The sequence below is a fragment of the Curcuma longa genome, chromosome 10 (genome assembly GCF_044706935.1).
Source record: "Curcuma longa cultivar G26 ecotype Majalengka, Jawa Barat chromosome 10, ITB_CL_G26_1.1, whole genome shotgun sequence".
NCBI lineage: Eukaryota > Viridiplantae > Streptophyta > Magnoliopsida > Zingiberales > Zingiberaceae > Curcuma > Curcuma longa.
The window spans coordinates 6,071,657-6,089,288 of NC_133870.1; the positions used below are offsets into that span (position 1 = coordinate 6,071,657).

A 17,632-nucleotide genomic window follows, 5' to 3' on the forward strand; every position below is an offset into this window, starting at 1 on the left:
GACAAAGATTGAAGAAGGAAATTTGAGCTGAGTACCACAACAATATAGTTTGATTGATGTTATCAATTCATGGATTCTTGATCTATGCATGCAAGAAAATATTGACACTTAATCAAAATAGGAAGAATAAAAACCCTGTAATCTATGCAAAACATTGCAATAGATGGACATTTTCTGCAAAGATAAAGCTTACTGCCAAGGTTCCTAGATATTATCATCTTCGCCGTTGACTTCTTCTTCTTCTTGAAATCCGTTGCACTTCGGCGACATAATCTCCATCTTCTTCCTCTTTCTGTATCGGTCTATGCGAAGAGGTCATTGGAATCGCTCCAAGTCAAGATTTTTCTAAAAAGTCAAGATTTTTCTGGATGGCGGCGGTATGCAGGTCGAGTTCCAAGCCTGCATCGTCCCCCATCCGCCCTCCGGCCGCCGGCGGTTCGCCCTCTGCTCCCCAATTCGCCGTCACTCTCGTCGACAAATCTGAATCCAAGTGCATTTCTTTGCAAGACAAAGAACAGAGATTAAAGATCTTATTTTTTGTTACAATCCTCGTGCTCCTACGCTCGATTTCGTCAATTTATCATCATTTTTTCAACTTAAATCTAGATTCCCTGGCAAATATTACAAGCCAAATCTCTGTCTATTTTGTTTGTTTGACTCATAAAAGTTTATTCAACCTCTCACATGCCAGAAGACTAAAAGTCAACCAAAAGTCGAAATGCGGCGCATCCACGACGTTCATAGCATGGCAAATCAGGAAAGTCAAGGAATTAAATATTACAAATAAAAAATAAATAAAAACTTTTATATCTGTTATTGGCATGCACAAACATCACCAAAACCAACAAGTTTTCCCTGTTCATCCCAGCTCCAGAGCCACCATGCAATTCGGAGGAGTTCTTCCACATCAGCTGCTACGGTGCCACGTGGAGCTCGATGATCTCGACAATTTAACGATCAAATTAGTTGGATCTTAGTCCTCGTACTGATCTATAAATAGTAAGTTTGCTAAAAATGGATGGTGAAGAAAGATCGCCTGAAGAAATGGTCAACGAATAAGCCACAACCAAGAACGCCGAGGACGTCCCTTGTATTTAAGGATCCAATCTCTTCCCTGTTTCACATCATCGATTTGGCTCTCTTTCCTCTCCTAATTCAATAAAGAGAGAGAGGGAGAGCCGCCTCCGATAGATCAATAGTCGTCTGCTTAATTACGATGGCCAGGCTCCTCTCCACCGTCCTGCTCCTCGCCGCCCTCGCCGGCTCCGCCGCCGCCGCCTCCCCCCGCCGCATCGCCACCCAGGTCGCCTCCGCCTGCGAGTTCGTCACCGTGCCGCAGCTCTGCACCAACCTCGCCTTCAAGTCCGGCGCCGCCACCCTGGGCGACCTCACCAAGGCCGCCATCGACGAGGCCCTGTCCAGCGCGCAGTCGGCGCGCAGCGTCACGCAGAAGGCCCTAGCGGCGCACAGCGGCGACGAACGGCTGCAGAAGAACCTGGCGGTGTGCGACGAGGCGTTCTCGAACGCCGTCGCGAGCCTGCAGGAGGCCAAGCAGAAGCAGGTGGCGGCGGTCAGCGACGGGAAGAAGCACACCGAGGTGACCGGCGCCATCTCCGCCGCACTGGTTCACGTCGGAAGGTACCGTAAACGAATCAAAATATACACGAAAAACAATTCTATATATAAAAATTAATCATTCTAAATAACTTGATTTATTCGTGGAACAGTTGCAACGACGCATTCAGCGAGAACCCGGGACTGGTGTCGCCGGTGGCGGACGCCACCAGCATCGTCAAGAAGTTGACGAGCAACTGCCTCTCGTTGGCCGTGGCGTTCCAGGTCAAGAACGGCGCGTATTAATCGATCAAGGAACTCCATGAGGAGTATGGATTTGGAATAATTTGAAAGGAGATCGAGTCCTGTATCATTTGATTCATATAATGAAAGAGATATCAATGCAATATTGCAATGAGTGTTCAATAGTCTTGCACTTTTTATTCCTCTTCTGATCAACACCAAAAACAAAGTTCAGAAACTTACAAGAACAGTCATCAAAATCTTAATCTTGGACTGAACGAGGACAGACATGAATGCAATAATAACTAATGACAAACAACTAACTTCTCTCAAGTCTAAACAACAAAAGGTTCAGCATCACATGGATTGTTGATATTGCGATTACTGTTGTCGGTTTTCTCCAGAACTCGGTCGATCAAACCGACTAGATCTTCAGGGCCGTGAATTTTCGAACCCAGCGACGTGACAAAATCAAAGAAGGCAGAGTCTGAAACTGTCTGTGAACCTTCTTTCAATTTAGTGGTGTTGATGCATTCATATGCCATCCTTAATGCCCTGCTCAGATCCTGAAATTCTTGCTCATGGATGATTTTCTGGATATCAGAGAAGGCATTCAGATTTTCTTCCGAACAGCTAGTTATATTTTCTTCAGTGAATGCGTCGGCGAATTTCATTTTCGTGGCAACAGAACGTACAGAGATAAGGTTGGTGATGAAAAGGTTAGATCTAGTGGCTAAACTGTTAAGAGAGCCTTCCTCATGTCTGAGATGAAAAAGTTGAACTATATTGCTGAGGGTGAATCTTGTGATGAAAATCATGAAATCGTAGAAGTTCATGCCTGCAAAAGATCATAATGATATGAAAGTGAAGCTCGATAACTGAAACATTTAACATACTCTCATCATAAACATTACTGTTGCAACCTGTGTTGGCGGCGAGATTTCGCTGACAAAGGCCTTCAAAGTTATCACAGATATCTCTGATATCTTCTATGTATTCCTTAGCAACTTTGTAGTCTCTCAACAGCAAATTCCACTGGTTGAAGCAGTGAAAGACATACATAAACATTGATATTTTTGAGCAGTTAGCCAGATATTAAATAATTACTTTCTATACTAACCACCCAGGAAAGGTTATAGGCATTGAACCAGTTGTGGTTTATGGAAATGGTGTCTTCCTAAAATATCAAATAAGGACAGTGAGGATTTGCAATATCTGAACAGGCATAAAAAATAATAATAATAAATGTTAAATATCTCGTTGATAAAGAAATACAATTATCACAATGCCAGAAACCTGTGTTAAATAAAATTGACATATTTTAGACTGTATTTAATGTTCTTTATAAATTGAAAGTCTGTATGTGCTAGATGATTATGAGCGTAGCAACGAAACTTTAAACTTCCCAGCGTCAACATATCAGCTATATATATGCAGTGCAAATAGTAGCAGGTGCAAGATTTGAGCTTGGAAACAACCTCTCGAAATAAAATTACTTTCACAGTTTAAATTGAGCTAGCTAATATATATTACATGTCTTGCATGAGCCAAAAGGTTTGAATAATAAGATCAAATGCAATGATAACATTTTACAGTCTTAATTTGCCTTGTCTTCAGTAGGAATTGATGAACTCTACTCAGAATCCACACTAGTTCATATAGAAAAATAACAAATCCTTACATGGTTAATCAACATAAACACTAGCTTCAAGTTTGAAAATCGCAAAAGTATTTATACAGGGATCTGCATGCTGGAAATAAGTTTAACCTGAATTTGACATATATATATCATAAATGGAAATCCAAACAAACAATCAATTGAAAACCAACTTTGTCCTAAAAGCGATTAAAACATTAAAAAAGTCATGCCAGCCCATTTATGTGAACTTCAGTCAAAATCACCATTTTTTTACATCCAAAATGCAAAGTTTTGAATGGATACAGAATAATATATAAATGTAATTAGGCATTGTAGATTGTCTAAAAAGGTCATATATTTGAAGTATAGTCCTTTATAATGAACTGGTATGTGTCTAACACATCAGGACTGTAAATTCAAATTTGGTGCAATATACAGTAACTAGAATCGTGGCTATGCTTCATGAAGATGATTAATGAAAATAAGTCCAGTATATGTGTGTATAAAGCAGGTAAGCAAGACTAATGGAAAACAGTAATCATGCACCGATATTGAAGTGCAAAAAATGATAACTTAGCACAATAATAACTTAACACAATAGTGTTTACCAAATTATGGACTTGATGATACCATCCACTGGGCACAAAAACAATCTCATTTTGCTCTTGAATACACTCTAACCAAATTGTCTGCACATGAAATTTTTGCAGTTACGAAGGCACACAGATATAACAAGTTAATGACATAAAATCTATCATTAGGATATATTACTACCTTTCTAAATCCAGGGAACTTTTTCTCAGAGACATCGTCATAAATACTATATACTGACGATCTCAAGTATCTACATGATCAAGAAAAGAGCCTTTAAAATAATCCCAAATTATGCACTCGCATGATGAAAAAGAAAAATCACGTCACAAATGCAACTTGGTAGTATACAAGAGTGAATATGAATCATATAAAAAAAAACAAAAGCAACAAAGGGAAATCTCTCTACTTCATACAATAATTAAGATGCTCATAATAAATAATATAACCAACAGTCCACAACTATTAGATCAAACTTGAAGGTGAAGATTAAATTTTTACACTAGGATGCAGTTACCCATAAGAATGAAAGAAATAGAAATAGACAAGCATTCTAGCCTACACATCAAGAATATAAAGCAAATAGCATGTATTAGATAGCATTAAAGTGTTGGGCAATAATCAAACACACAAAAAAGTTGTTATAATTGAACATAAAAATAAACAAGTATACTAGCTGAAACTTTGATAATATAAAACAAATACCGTGTGATATTGAAGTATAATTTTGAAAACAAAAACAATTAAAATGCACCTACTACATGCTCTACTAGAGAAACTCAGTATCTTCATTAGTTTGATGAACGTCTATGAATTTAAGGGCAAGCTAATGTAAGAGTTCAAACTAGCATGGTGTATGTTATGTAGACACTATTATGATTAGATTAATAATATGCGTAAAAGAAGTGTTTGTCAATTATGAAAGCAACACCAAATTGTTAATACTTAGCATAAAGAAGGTAAAAATGTTGAGATGTATATGTGAGTTATATGCAAGATAAACTAAATATTAATAATATTATCTCATAACAGTTGAGTTGCAAAAAAAACAGGTTATGACATTATGGACAAATTCAAAAGGTGAATTAGAAAAGATAAATGAATTATAATTTAATACATGAGACAGAGGGAGATAGAATACAAAATAATTTAATTAAAAGAATCTATATAGCCCATGTCTTTCTAATGATATGGCTTTCTATGGAGTTTGAAGTCAGCAAAAGGTCCACTAAACCCCAACTATGGCTTCTTACAATTGTTGCATTTACAAACGGAAACAATTGAAGATGAAAGAAAAAGTACTTATCAAACACAAGATGACACTGGGAAGGTGGTAGAAAGAACCAATGTTTTCTCCCACAAACATTTCCAGACCAACTGTATGACCTAAAAACATCAGCATGAAGAGGAGTCCATGTGCCTGAAATATGAATTGGAAGAAATTGGCACCGAATTGGTAAACAGAAAAGTAAAAGAATGAAAAAAGGATTTTCCTAATGCTTATAGTTCAACAATATGAATTAGCACACAAGCAATTACAAATAGTAGATGATAATTGTTTTTATGCAATGACATAACCAAACCATGAACAAGCACATGGTGCACCAGCTCATCAAGTGTACCTTTTGGTCCCATGTAAACAAAACGGTAGTCTGCACAATTAGCTTCATTTTTATCACGGTGAATGTCTGAATCTCTATGTATCAAGTGACTATCAAGATACAGATTGAGCCAATCATCAGTGAAAAATGGAGGGGCCGTATAAGCCACATAATCAGGATATTCCTAAAATTTAACATCGAAATAAAAAATATAAATGAATAAGAAACTAAATGCCAAAATAAAAAAACTGATTCTAAGTATGATAATTGCAGGTATAATTCAATCATTAATTCATTGCAACTGGAAATACAGCATTAAAGCATTGTTACAGGGTGTAATACTTGCAATCCACATCATATAATGTTTATTCTAACATATACAGCTTAGCATAGAGAAAAACTAGTACCTTGTTGAAATGCCAATCTTTAAGATATAGCAAAGGCTTGCTTTCATCACTACACAAGACACTCCTCTTTTCCAAAGAAAGTTTGAGCCAATAGCTGATGAACTCAGCCACAGTCATCTCTTGCCTTTTCTGATCTGTAAACTCTCTTGTAGAACAATCAGCGACCTACACAAGATATAAATTTGTAGCATTAGATCAGAAATAAGAATCAACATTAGAGGCATCCAACGAGCTTAAACAAAGTAGACATATGCAATAAACAACTATGGTCCAGTGTTCAAGTGATAAAGCAGATTATGGGGGAAAACTGCAAAAACCAACAAACTATTGGGGAGTCGCTGCTACCATCGCTGAACACGATGTGCGATTCCACCACCATGGAATTCCCTAGAAAATTATTGCAAACAAGTAATAACAAACAACTGCTGATAGATTGGACACCTAAGAATCCAAGGGTACAAAAGCCAAATAAAAATCTTTCTTGAGAGAATCAGAATATCAGATTTTTTTACTTTATATTACCTTCCATTTCACCATTACTAATCCATCATTTGTACTTTTGTGTTCTCAACTTTCCATTGAATTTTAATTGATCTACCGCAAGTTAATAAATACACGAAACACGAATATAAACAATTCCCAGTCTCATCAGTTTTGAACACTGGGAAGAAAAAGGGGTGGGGGGGATGTTGTGCGCCAATTGCACATATTTTCTTTTGCACAGAAGATGGTCGCCGCAAATTCTCAACTTGGATACAAAAACACACGAGTCATAAACAAGGGGAAAGGGTTGAAGCGGCAGAAGAGGATCCGACCTGGACGACGGATTTACCGAAGTGATCGGCGAAGAAATGGAGGTTCGGGCCACCACCGTCGGGGGCAAGCCAGTCGGCGGCGGCCCTCCAGTCGTCCATGAGTCCGGTGAGGACGACGGGGCGATTGGGTTTCAAATATCGCTCCACGAACTCATCATAGCTCAGAGCCCTGCCGTCTATCCGTTCCACCTCTCCGCCGATAGTCACCGCCGGCCTTCCTAACCCTTGCCTCTCCTGCATTTGCTTCTGTTCCGCCTCTTCGTCTACGGGTCCATTTTGTAATTAAACTAAGGAAGAGGAGCAAACTGAAAAATTGCAAAATCCGCTGAAGTAGACCCGACCACGGTTCAGAACCGACGGTTTGACGGTTCGGAACCGCCGGTTCGACGGTTCATGGCAGGTCGACCCTTAACCTTAACCGCCCAAGATGATTACAGTTCACGGTTCAGAACCGCCGATTCACGGTTCGCGACGGTTCGAGATTATTATATTAAAAAATTTAAAATTTATTAAAAAAAGTGCACTCCGGGGAATTTACCATCTCAGTCAACTGATTTAGTCAAACCAAGAAAACGGCCACTGAATTGCTGAAATCACACCTGATTTTTGTCAGAATTTAAAATCCAGTCAACTGACTTTTCTCATCAGTCGACTGATTTAAATTTATTATATTAAAAAATTTAAATTGTTGAACCGGCGGTTCAACCCACCGGTTTCACAGCTCTTGAACCCCTGCCGAGCCGGTTCCGGTTCAGCCTGGCTAACCGGGTCAACAGGCCACCCAGCCCATTCACCCGGGCCGGGGCCGGGTCCGGGCTGGACCCGGCCCGTGGTCGGGTCTACGCTGAAGTGTTGATTTCGGGGTAATATGTAAAAAGTGCTATCACGTTACTAAATTAGCCCTTCAACATTTCTAATTTCTTGACAAATCTATTATAGAGAAAAATGAGGATTGTTATGAGTAATTAAGCATGTGATAATTTATAATATTTTCAAAGATTATTAATAAGTATATATATTATATGCTATTAAATTTGAGTATAGTATCATTTAAACAACACTAGTAAAAAAATTGAAAGACTTTGACTATCTTAATAGAAGCGTGTCCTAGCTATTCAAATTTAAATGTGCTATGGAGAAACATAAAATTATAAATCAAACAATAATTTTAATAAAAAAAACAAACATATCGAAGATTATTTTTAGTCTCAATCACAATCATAATTAAGGCATTTGAAAATTTCTTCAACTTATGGTAATATCAACAAAGTCATCCAATTCATTTTCTAAAAAAAAAAAGACCTTGAGTATACGCTAAGTGTGATTTTTTTTCCTTCAACTTAATTATGATCCAATCTGACTATTAGTTGTGGTTGTAAGGGCAGTTATAATTATAGCCGCCGGAGCATAATTGAGTTGGTTATAACAAAATATAATTGTTGAAGTGGACAAGGATCGAATCTCGATGAAGTCGAGACAATGTCTTATTCATAATCAACTGTAATTTTTTGATTTACCTCCTCACAGATGGTTATGGGGTTGACCATGTGGAGCTTCGCCAAGGCAACGTCCTTCTCCATCGTGATCAACTGCAGCTTTTCGATTTACCTCCTCACAGATGATTATAGGGTCGACCGTATGAAACTGTTAAGTGATGAATTCTACCTTTTACTGAAGGGCCACGGCTATAATTATATTCCTCTAAGCATGCTACTCTATATATCTCTTGCTAATCATCTTGTTCTTTGGTGTTAAAGCATGCAATATTATAAAAAATCTAATTTCTAATTCCCCTGATATCCAGCAAGAACTACCAAAGTCATGAGGAAGAAATAAGAAGCAGTGATACTGAACAATTAATTAACACTGATTTTCCATAAGTAAAGACAGATCGAATGATCACTTTACTTTGTTTAAAAGCTTACTCCAGGCACTCTTTGCACAAGATTTCCATGAGTAATTAAGGCTTGTGATATACACTTTATAAAATTTTCAAAGATTGGGTCATAATCATAGTTAAGGCATTTGAAAATTTCTAATGCATATCTATCAATTATAAATATTTTGTAGAATTTAAGCAAACCTCTTTTTCATAGTATAATTATCATGTCATGATCATATCAACATAGTTATCCAGTTCATTTTCCAATAAAAAAATAAACTTAGTTCCACCTATAATTGATTGATTGAATAATACCTTTAGTTAATTAAAAGACCAAATTTAGTTACTGAAAGATAACAGCTCTATGATCAGTAACACTCTGGATAATAAGAGTAAACTATAAGAGTATTTAAATAACATTAGTAAAAATACAGAAGACAAAATATTAATAATGGAACTACAAGAGACATCAGTTAATATGATCTGTATATATAAACATATAGTTAAAATGAAAAAGAATACAGTATCACATAGTGAAAATGAAAAGGTATGGTATCATTCTTCACTCTTTAAGTTCTTAATAATTTATGTTTTTTCTTTTATTTTCATTTTCAGAAAAAGGTGAATTTTTTTTATAAATGAAATCTCAACTAAAGATCAAATTTGTGATAATTTATAAAATTTTATTGATTGGGCTAAAATGTATTTGTATTCGTAGAGGATCATCTTATGAAAGAAATATATTAATTAGTTGAAAGAAAAATTACTAATGATCGTTCTTCTGTTGCCAAGAAGATGTTGTCAACTATTATAATAAAAGGTGAAATCATCATCTTAGAGGCCCCTCCAAACCTGCCCCCACACATTTTGAAAAAAAGGTAAATCATGAATGACTTTATCCTAGCATAGTGACCTTTTGTTTGAGGGATATTTTCGCACCCACTGAAAATTGACCCCGAAGATAATGTCAACTGTGATGGTATGCATGTTGGAATTATGGTGCCACAAAACTTTGACTGGACAAAGCATTAAATCAAAGGAGACTTTGACTTTACTCTAGCCACATGACTAGTGGATTTTGTAAAGCAAGAACGTCCTATTCATGTTTAAATGTACTACTGACCTAGTCGTATCTTAATCTTAGCAAATGAGATGCTAAGCCAAGTCAAGCAAGGGCAAACTTCCCAACCAAATTCTATATCTTTACATAAATTAACGTAATAATGAAGATTAATTATTTCTACTCCCAATCGCAATCATATATAGTTAAGACACTTGATATCTATCAATTATAGATATTTCTACTCCCAAGTCATCCAATTGATTTCCTAACAAAAAAGATCTAACTTACTTCCCCCACACTATATATATGCAAGCTAAGAATGGTTTCTTCCTTCAACTTATGATTCAATTATCTAGCTACTCTTCCTTAATTACTCTATGGCTATCAGATTCGATTTCAAGGGCAACTCTAATTCCTCAAAGCATGCTACTCTCTTCCTAATCATCTTATTGTTTAGCACGAGAGCATGCTGTGATGATCATCCACATGCATCTAAGGGGATCAGTTGCTTGGAGAGTGAAAGGAGAGCTCTACTTGCTATCAAATCTGACTTGTATGAATCTCATCATTGGCTTTCTTCTTGGATCGGTTATGACTGTTGCAAGTGGAGAGGAGTTGCCTGTGACAACACTTCCGGCCATGTCATTAGGCTTGACCTTCACTATCCAGGTGATCAAAATAATTCATTTCCGGAGAAAAGTGAGGTAAATCCTTCTTTGTTTGAACTGAAGCATTTAAAATACTTGGATTTAAGCTTCAACAACTTCTCAACTCATGTGCCTAGTATGATTTCCTCGCTTGTCCATTTGGAACATCTTAACCTCTCCAATGCCAACTTCAATGGATTAATTCCACAACAATTAGGCAATCTTTCTAACCTACACTACCTCAACCTTGAAAGTTGTGATGTGCATCCTCCACTATGGTCAAATGACCTAAGTTGGCTTTCCCACATGACCTCTCTAGAATATCTAAACATGAATTGTGTTAATCTCTCTATGGCAATTAATTGGTCTCACCAAATTAATTATAATAGCCTAGAATATCTTTCACTATCAAGTTGTTGGCTAAAAGATGCAATGGGAGCTAGCACAAGTACCTTGAAACTCAATTTGTCAAGTAATCAGATGGAAGGAAATATTTCTATGAATGTAAATAGAAAGTTGAAGCATTTGGATTTGGCTACTAATTCTTTAACAAAAATTCCATTTGACATGGAAAGTCTTATTCACATGGAGTTTCTAAGTTTATATGGGAATCATATCACTGGAGAGATACCTTTGAGCATGGGCAACCTCACTAGCTTGTTTCTTTTGGATGTGTCAAATAATGAATTTTATGGATATATACCAGATGCTTTATGCAATCTCATCTATTTGGAGGAGTTATTTCTATCTGATAATAATATTTCTGGTCAAATACCAAAAAACATTGGAAGGCTTCACAACTTGCAGTCTTTTGAGGCATCAACAAATAATTTGATGGGGCAGATACCATTGAGTTTGGGTGATCTATGCAATTTGAAATTTCTTGATTTGTCCGAGAATAATATTGGTGGAGAACTAACAAGTCTAATTGATGGTTTATCTAAATGCCCACAAGGATCCAAGTTACAATTCTTAAACATTTATGGTAATAAGTTGAGTGGGTAAATCCCTTCTGATTTGGGACAATTAGCTCAACTGCAATCCTTGGATATCTCATTCAATTCATTACAAGGCAATATGACAGAGGTTCACTTTTCTCAGCTCACCAACTTAATGAGTTTGGATATATCTTATAACTCTTTGAATTTGATTTTGTCAGATGATTGGCTTCCTCCTTTTCATGCTTCTTGGATTCATATGAGCTATTGTCATTTGGGAACTAGATTTCCTTCCTGGATTCAAACACAAACAACTTTGTTAGGACTTGATTTACCTGGAGTGGGACTTTATGGGAATATTCCAAGTTGGTTTTCAGATTTCATTTTCAATAATTCACTATTTCACCTTGATATAAGCTCAAACAATTTGAAGGGTCACTTGCCTTCTAGTTTATCTGTCATTATGGATCTATCAAATAATTTCTTTGAAGGAACAATTCCATTGAGCTACATAAAATTTGAAGACATTCAAGTATTAAGATTGTCTAATAACCATATCCATGGTAGTTTGCCGGCCTTCTTTTGCAATTTCACTAATTTAAGGATATTACAGCTATCCAACAATTATTTATCGGGCGAAGTCCCGAATTGCCATGGCTCGTATCCAATTAGTTTGAACTCCCTGCACATGAACAACAACAATTTATCTGGACCATTTCCTTCTATCTTAAAGCATTGTAATGAATTAATTATTCTTGATCTTGGTGGGAATAAATTTTCTGGTGTAATACCAAAGTGGGTGGGAAGGAGCTTCCCGATGCTAAGGTTTCTTCGTTTGAGCTCAAATTCATTCCATGGTCCCATTCCAATGAGTAGAGGAAATCTTACTTTCCTCCAAGTTTTGGATCTTTCATCCAACAATCTAATTGGCAGTATACCATCCACCATTGCAAATTTTAGTTTTATGGGTGTGAGACAAGACTACACATATGCATTGCATTTTAGTGGCAACTATTCTGGTTTTCATGGATGCAAATCCTGTTATTACTCTGAGAATGGTGGCGTGGAATATTTCCTCAATGATAATATTATAATAACTGCAAAGGGGTCAACCAATGAATACACTACAATTCTTAGTGCGGTGACAAGCATAGACTTGTCAAACAACAGGCTTTCTGGTGAGATTCCAAAAGAGATCACGAAGCTGCATGGATTGTACTTCCTCAACTTATCCAACAATCATTTGACAGGAAGGATTCCAGAAAATATTGGTGCCATGATAGAATTGGAGTCTCTTGACTTGTCAATGAACCGTTTAATTGGAGAAATTCCTTCCAACCTATCTTCTTTGAACTTTCTCAGCTTCTTGAATCTCTCCTACAATAATTTGTCTGGAAGAATCCCAACAGGTGGTCAAATTTCAACCTTCAGTGATTCAATCTATGCCGGCAACAAAGGCCTTTGTGGTGTGCCACTTCCAGAGTGTCCCGGTGATGAAGCTAATCATTCACCATCTCAAGCAGGAGAAGATGAATATGGCGACAAACCTGAAACAATTATGGATTATATCTTTATTCTCACGGGGTTCATAGTTGGTTTTTGGGCATATTGTGTTATGATTATCATGAATAAGGCCATAAGTGTTACTCTCTTCCGGCTGGTTGACAAGATTTGGGATAAGATCTATGGAACAGATGACAGTGAAATTAGAAAAGCTGAAATTGAAATGCCAAAAATGAGTTGAAGTCCTTGTGCTTTGTCATATTTAGTTGTGAATTTTATTTGTGTATGATGAAAGTACAATGTGAAAGTTGAAACAATAAAAGGTGAAGTCTGCATGACAATTTTGGTGATTACCAATCACTTCAACATATTGTGTAATATTATGTAGTGTAATTTGGTGTGTCATTAACTATTGCAGGAATTTTTTTTCAAGCAGGCCAGAGGTCTTTTTAGGTTTTCAGTTTCAGATAGTTCTTGGTTCTATCCATCTATCTGCTTGAGCTTTCTCTTCTTCTTTTTTTTCCTTTATTATAATCTGTACATCGAGAGTTGGCATAAGAAGAGCCATTCTTGATGGGATGTTAAAGCTTGTTTTTTCACAGAATCGCTATAGAAAAATCCCCATGGTTTGTGCAATGCACCTTCATCCTGAGTACTTCACTGAAGGGGTTTCTTCTTAATTACCCTTGACTCTTAATACACTTCAGATCATCCAAAGCAAGCAGAAGTTGCAATTTGACAGAAAGAGTCCATTGTTAATCCATTTAGAGCTTTATTTGCAATTTGACATAAAAGAGTTGATGCAGGAGCATCCAACAATACGATTATTAATTTATGTCTTTCGATACAACTATATTCCTTTTCGACTTATGACGAAAAGAACTCGAGGTTATCAACTTCTCTTTTGGACTTTAAAAAAGTATGATTGAGACTACTGACAAGGAAGATGATCAATCTGTGGCATTCTAATGTCATACTCATCAGTGAATCGACGAGGATTACTAAAGTCTAGCAACTACTAATAAATTTTATTAATTTAGTGTTAAACAATATTCTTCATGGGCGACCACCTAACATTACTATAAACTCGAGGACGAGTTTCTTTCAACCTGGGGTGAGTGATGCAAGAGAATTTGAAGATTTTTATTATTAATTTTGATAATTTTATTTTTAATAATTTTTAAAGTTTTTGATATTTAAAATAGTTTTGAAAAGTTTTATTTTTTATTTTAGGATTTTTTAAATCCATTTAAAATTTTTAAAAATTCTATTTTTTATTTTAGGATTTTTAAAATCTGTTTAAGATTTTTAAAATTGAGTTTGTTAAAAAAAATTTTATTAGGAATTTTTTTTTCGAGTTTGTTAAGAAAAATATTAGGAATTTCTTTTCAAGTTTATTAAAAAAAATTTCTTTTAATTATGAATTTTTCTTAGAGTTTAAATCTATATAAATATTTTATGAATTAATATTTAGGGAAGAAGAAATTTTGATTTAATAATATTTTTCGGTAGAGTCATTTATTTCTCTATTTCCTGACATTCTTCTGAATTAACAAATTATAGAAGATTATTTTCGGCGTTTGCAGTTGAACCAATGGAATCAATATTGTTCTCAAGATAATCGCTATCCCGTCCGACATCAAAAGTCCATTGTTAATTAATCCATTTCCATCTCATCTGCATCCTGAAAGTTCTTGTGTTGCTTCAAGTCTTTCCTTAACAGGATTGGATGGATATCCGCCGCAAAAGTTTCAAGCTGATGTTGAGAAAGTTTGAAGCCCAAGTCTTGCATGTTCTTCAATTTTGATTCATGAAGATCTGAAGCAAGACGGTAGGGGCCAGTAGACCAAGCAAATCAAATAGTCTCGATCCAATTCATAGAAAATTCTGGTTCGATTCGATTCAATTGGAAAACTGAGGATCTACAAGGCAAATCAAACCCTTCACCAATTTGAATACTGGCGTAGCTTTAGGCATGGGAAAATGTCAAGTTCTTCCTCCCTTTGCAGAATATACTCATCCAAATAGTTTTATTATAACAACGAGATGCCCATAAATTTAATTAACTATAGCAAAAGCAAACAAGAAATACAACAAAAGTTGCATAAAAGCCCAGAAAGAACTGCATCCATTCATCACTTTGTTGTCTCAAACTCGATATCTGCCATTGGTCTTCAAGGAACAAGCCCAAGGTTCTGCATCTCTAAAAACGCATTGCATAAGATACAGCAATACTAAAAAAATTGAATTTTTAGAATAATCTTAAAAAATCCATCTGGAATATCTAAATTTAGTTGCAAATTATATAATTGGAGAGGTATCTTTAAGCATGTGTGCAATTTTATCCCCTTGTAGTATTTAGATTAATTTATCTTGGAATCATATCATTGGAGATGCCTTTGAGCATGAACCACCTCACTAGCTTGTTACATTTGGATTTGTCACCTAATGGATATTTTGGACATATACCAGATTTTTTGGGCAACCTTGCTAGCATATTACATTTGGATTTGTCATCTAATGGATATTTTGGATGTGTACTAGATTTTTTGGGCAACCTCTTTAGCTTGTTAGTATTGAATCTGTCATATAATGAATTTTCTAGACATATATCAGATGCTTTGTACAATCTCTTCTATTTGGAGGAGTTATTCCTATCTGATAATAATATTTCTAGTCAAATATCAGGAAACATTAGTGGACTTCGCAACTTGCTGCATTTTGATGCATCAATGAATAACTTGATGGGGCAGATACCATTGAGTTTGGGTGATCTATGCAACTTGGAATCACAAGATTTGTCTATAAATAATATTGGAGGAGAACTAACATATCAACTTGATGGTTTATCTAAGTGTCCACAAGGATCCAGTTAAGGTACGTAATTTAACATTAACCACAATAAGTTTGGTGGATCAACGCCTTTTAGTCTCGAGCAATTAGCTAATCTATAATACCTGAATATCTCATGAGATTCATTACAGGGCAAATATCACCGATGCTCACTTTTCTCAACTCACCAACTTAATGACTTTGGAGACATCTTATAATTAACTCTTTGAATTATATTTTGTTGGATGATTGGGTTCCTCCTTTTCATGCTTCTTGGATTGATATGAGCTATTGTCAATCCTTGGTTCAAACGCAAACAACTTTGGCAAGATTATATTTATCTGGAGTTGGATTTTATGAAAAAAAATTTCAAGTTGATTTTCATTTTGCAAAATTTATGTATTCATCTTGATGTCAGCTCAAAGAATTTGAATGGTCAAAAATCTTTTAGTCTATCTATCTTTATGGATCTATCAAATAACTCCTTCAAAGGAACAATTCCATTGAATTATACAAATCTGAATGCCATTCAAGTATTAGAATTGTCTAATAACCATATCAATGACAGTTTGCTTGCTTTCTTTTGAAATTTAATTATGTTAAAGCCACTACACCTATCAAACAATTACTTATCAGGTGAAGTCCTAAATTGCAATGGCTTATATTCAATTAGTTTGCACTCTCTACACATGAACAATAATAATTTGGGTGGATCCTTTTCTTTTGTCTTGAGAAATTATGATGAATTAGTTGCTTTTGATCTTAGTGGGAATAAATTTTCTGGTGGAGTATCAAACTGGGTGAGAGAAGGATAGTTTAAGCCCTTGAACTTTCAAGGGAGTGGAGAGGGATGTCTTCCATGTACTTACTCATATTTAGTTGTGAATGCCATTGTGTATGATGAAAGTGTTGTGTGAAAGTTAATAAAAGGTGTAGTTTGATGTATTCTATAATGTATTCTTGCTCTACCATAGAATAAAAGCCAAATCACTATAAGATAATTATTAAGTGTTTAGTAATTTATTTCTTCCGTAGACTTTTATTTTTATTTTTCAAAAAAATAAAATTTATTAGGAGTGAAATTCTAGGTGGAGATAAGATACATATGATGTCATAGCATCAAGATGCACAATATAAAGCATATTCAAAGTGGAATGGTTGTAGATTTCCACTTGAAGACTTGTAGTCTCATGGTGAGGGAATAAAGTATGTTTGATAGATTTTGGTGCAAAGACTTGTGATGATGACTTGCATTCTCATTTCATGAGGAAATAAAGTATGTTTCGTAGATTTTGGTGCAAAGACTTGTGATGATCTCTTGCATTCCCATTTCGTGAGGGAATAAAGTCGTATGAACTCAAATTCTTGTTTTCTAAACATGAATTCTAAAGTTGTATGAACTCAAATAAAAAAACATGCTCAAGATCTAGTATCAATGAAATTACAATGTAACAAAATTAAATTATTGAAATAGACGATAACCCTGAATGCAACGGAATTGTTATCGTCTTTGTGGCATCCATGTAATCCATCACTACAAAAATAATCATAAATAGCGACGGATTTAACGATCGATTATAATTCGATCGCTAATTTAGCAATCAATTTTTAGATTCCGTCGTTAAATAGCGACCGAATTATAATCGATCGTTAAATTAGCGACGAAATTATAGTCGGTCGCTATTTAGCTATGGAACTTAAAAATCGATCACTAAATTAACGACCAAATTTATATTGGGTCGTTAATTTTAGAGTTGGATGGTATCTGCATGAGTTTTAGTGACCGAACCCAGGTTCGATCACTATTTTAGTGACCGAATCAAGATTTGGTCGCTAAATTTTAACGATCGAACTTGATTCAGTTGCTATTTTAGCGACCGAACCAAGGTTCGGTCGCTACTTAGCGATGGAAGAAGG

At 35.6% G+C, this 17,632-nt stretch overlaps 2 protein-coding genes and 2 pseudogenes across 3 annotated transcripts; 3 read left to right on the forward strand and 1 right to left on the reverse strand.

Moving 5' to 3' along the window:
* Nucleotides 1–1,216: 1,216 nt before the first annotated feature.
* On the forward strand, nt 1,217–1,871 carry LOC141835815 (uncharacterized). Its single transcript, XM_074723186.1, has 2 exons — nt 1,217–1,638; nt 1,728–1,871. The coding sequence occupies exons 1-2, from the start codon at nt 1,217–1,219 to the stop codon at nt 1,858–1,860; spliced, it is 555 nt and encodes a 184-aa protein (XP_074579287.1). The 3' UTR covers nt 1,861–1,871.
* Nucleotides 1,872–1,969: 98 nt separating this feature from the next.
* On the reverse strand, nt 1,970–7,132 carry LOC141836354 (arginine-specific demethylase JMJ20). Of its 2 annotated transcripts, XM_074723824.1 has the most exons (10): nt 6,851–7,132; nt 6,036–6,200; nt 5,650–5,812; nt 5,330–5,447; nt 4,211–4,280; nt 4,045–4,125; nt 2,918–2,974; nt 2,721–2,832; nt 2,493–2,635; nt 1,970–2,390 (listed from the first exon to the last, which is right to left on the reverse strand). In XM_074723824.1, the coding sequence occupies exons 1-10, from the start codon at nt 7,088–7,090 to the stop codon at nt 2,133–2,135; spliced, it is 1,407 nt and encodes a 468-aa protein (XP_074579925.1). In that variant the 5' UTR covers nt 7,091–7,132; the 3' UTR covers nt 1,970–2,132. The 2 variants fall into 2 exon arrangements, with proteins under 2 accessions (XP_074579925.1, XP_074579924.1); XM_074723823.1 differs by having other exon boundaries at nt 1,970–2,635.
* Nucleotides 7,133–10,281: 3,149 nt separating this feature from the next.
* On the forward strand, nt 10,282–13,119 carry LOC141836504 (uncharacterized; annotated as a pseudogene).
* A 2,157-nt stretch (nt 13,120–15,276) lies between these two features.
* LOC141835541 (uncharacterized) lies at nt 15,277–16,127 on the forward strand (annotated as a pseudogene).
* Nucleotides 16,128–17,632: the final 1,505 nt, after the last annotated feature.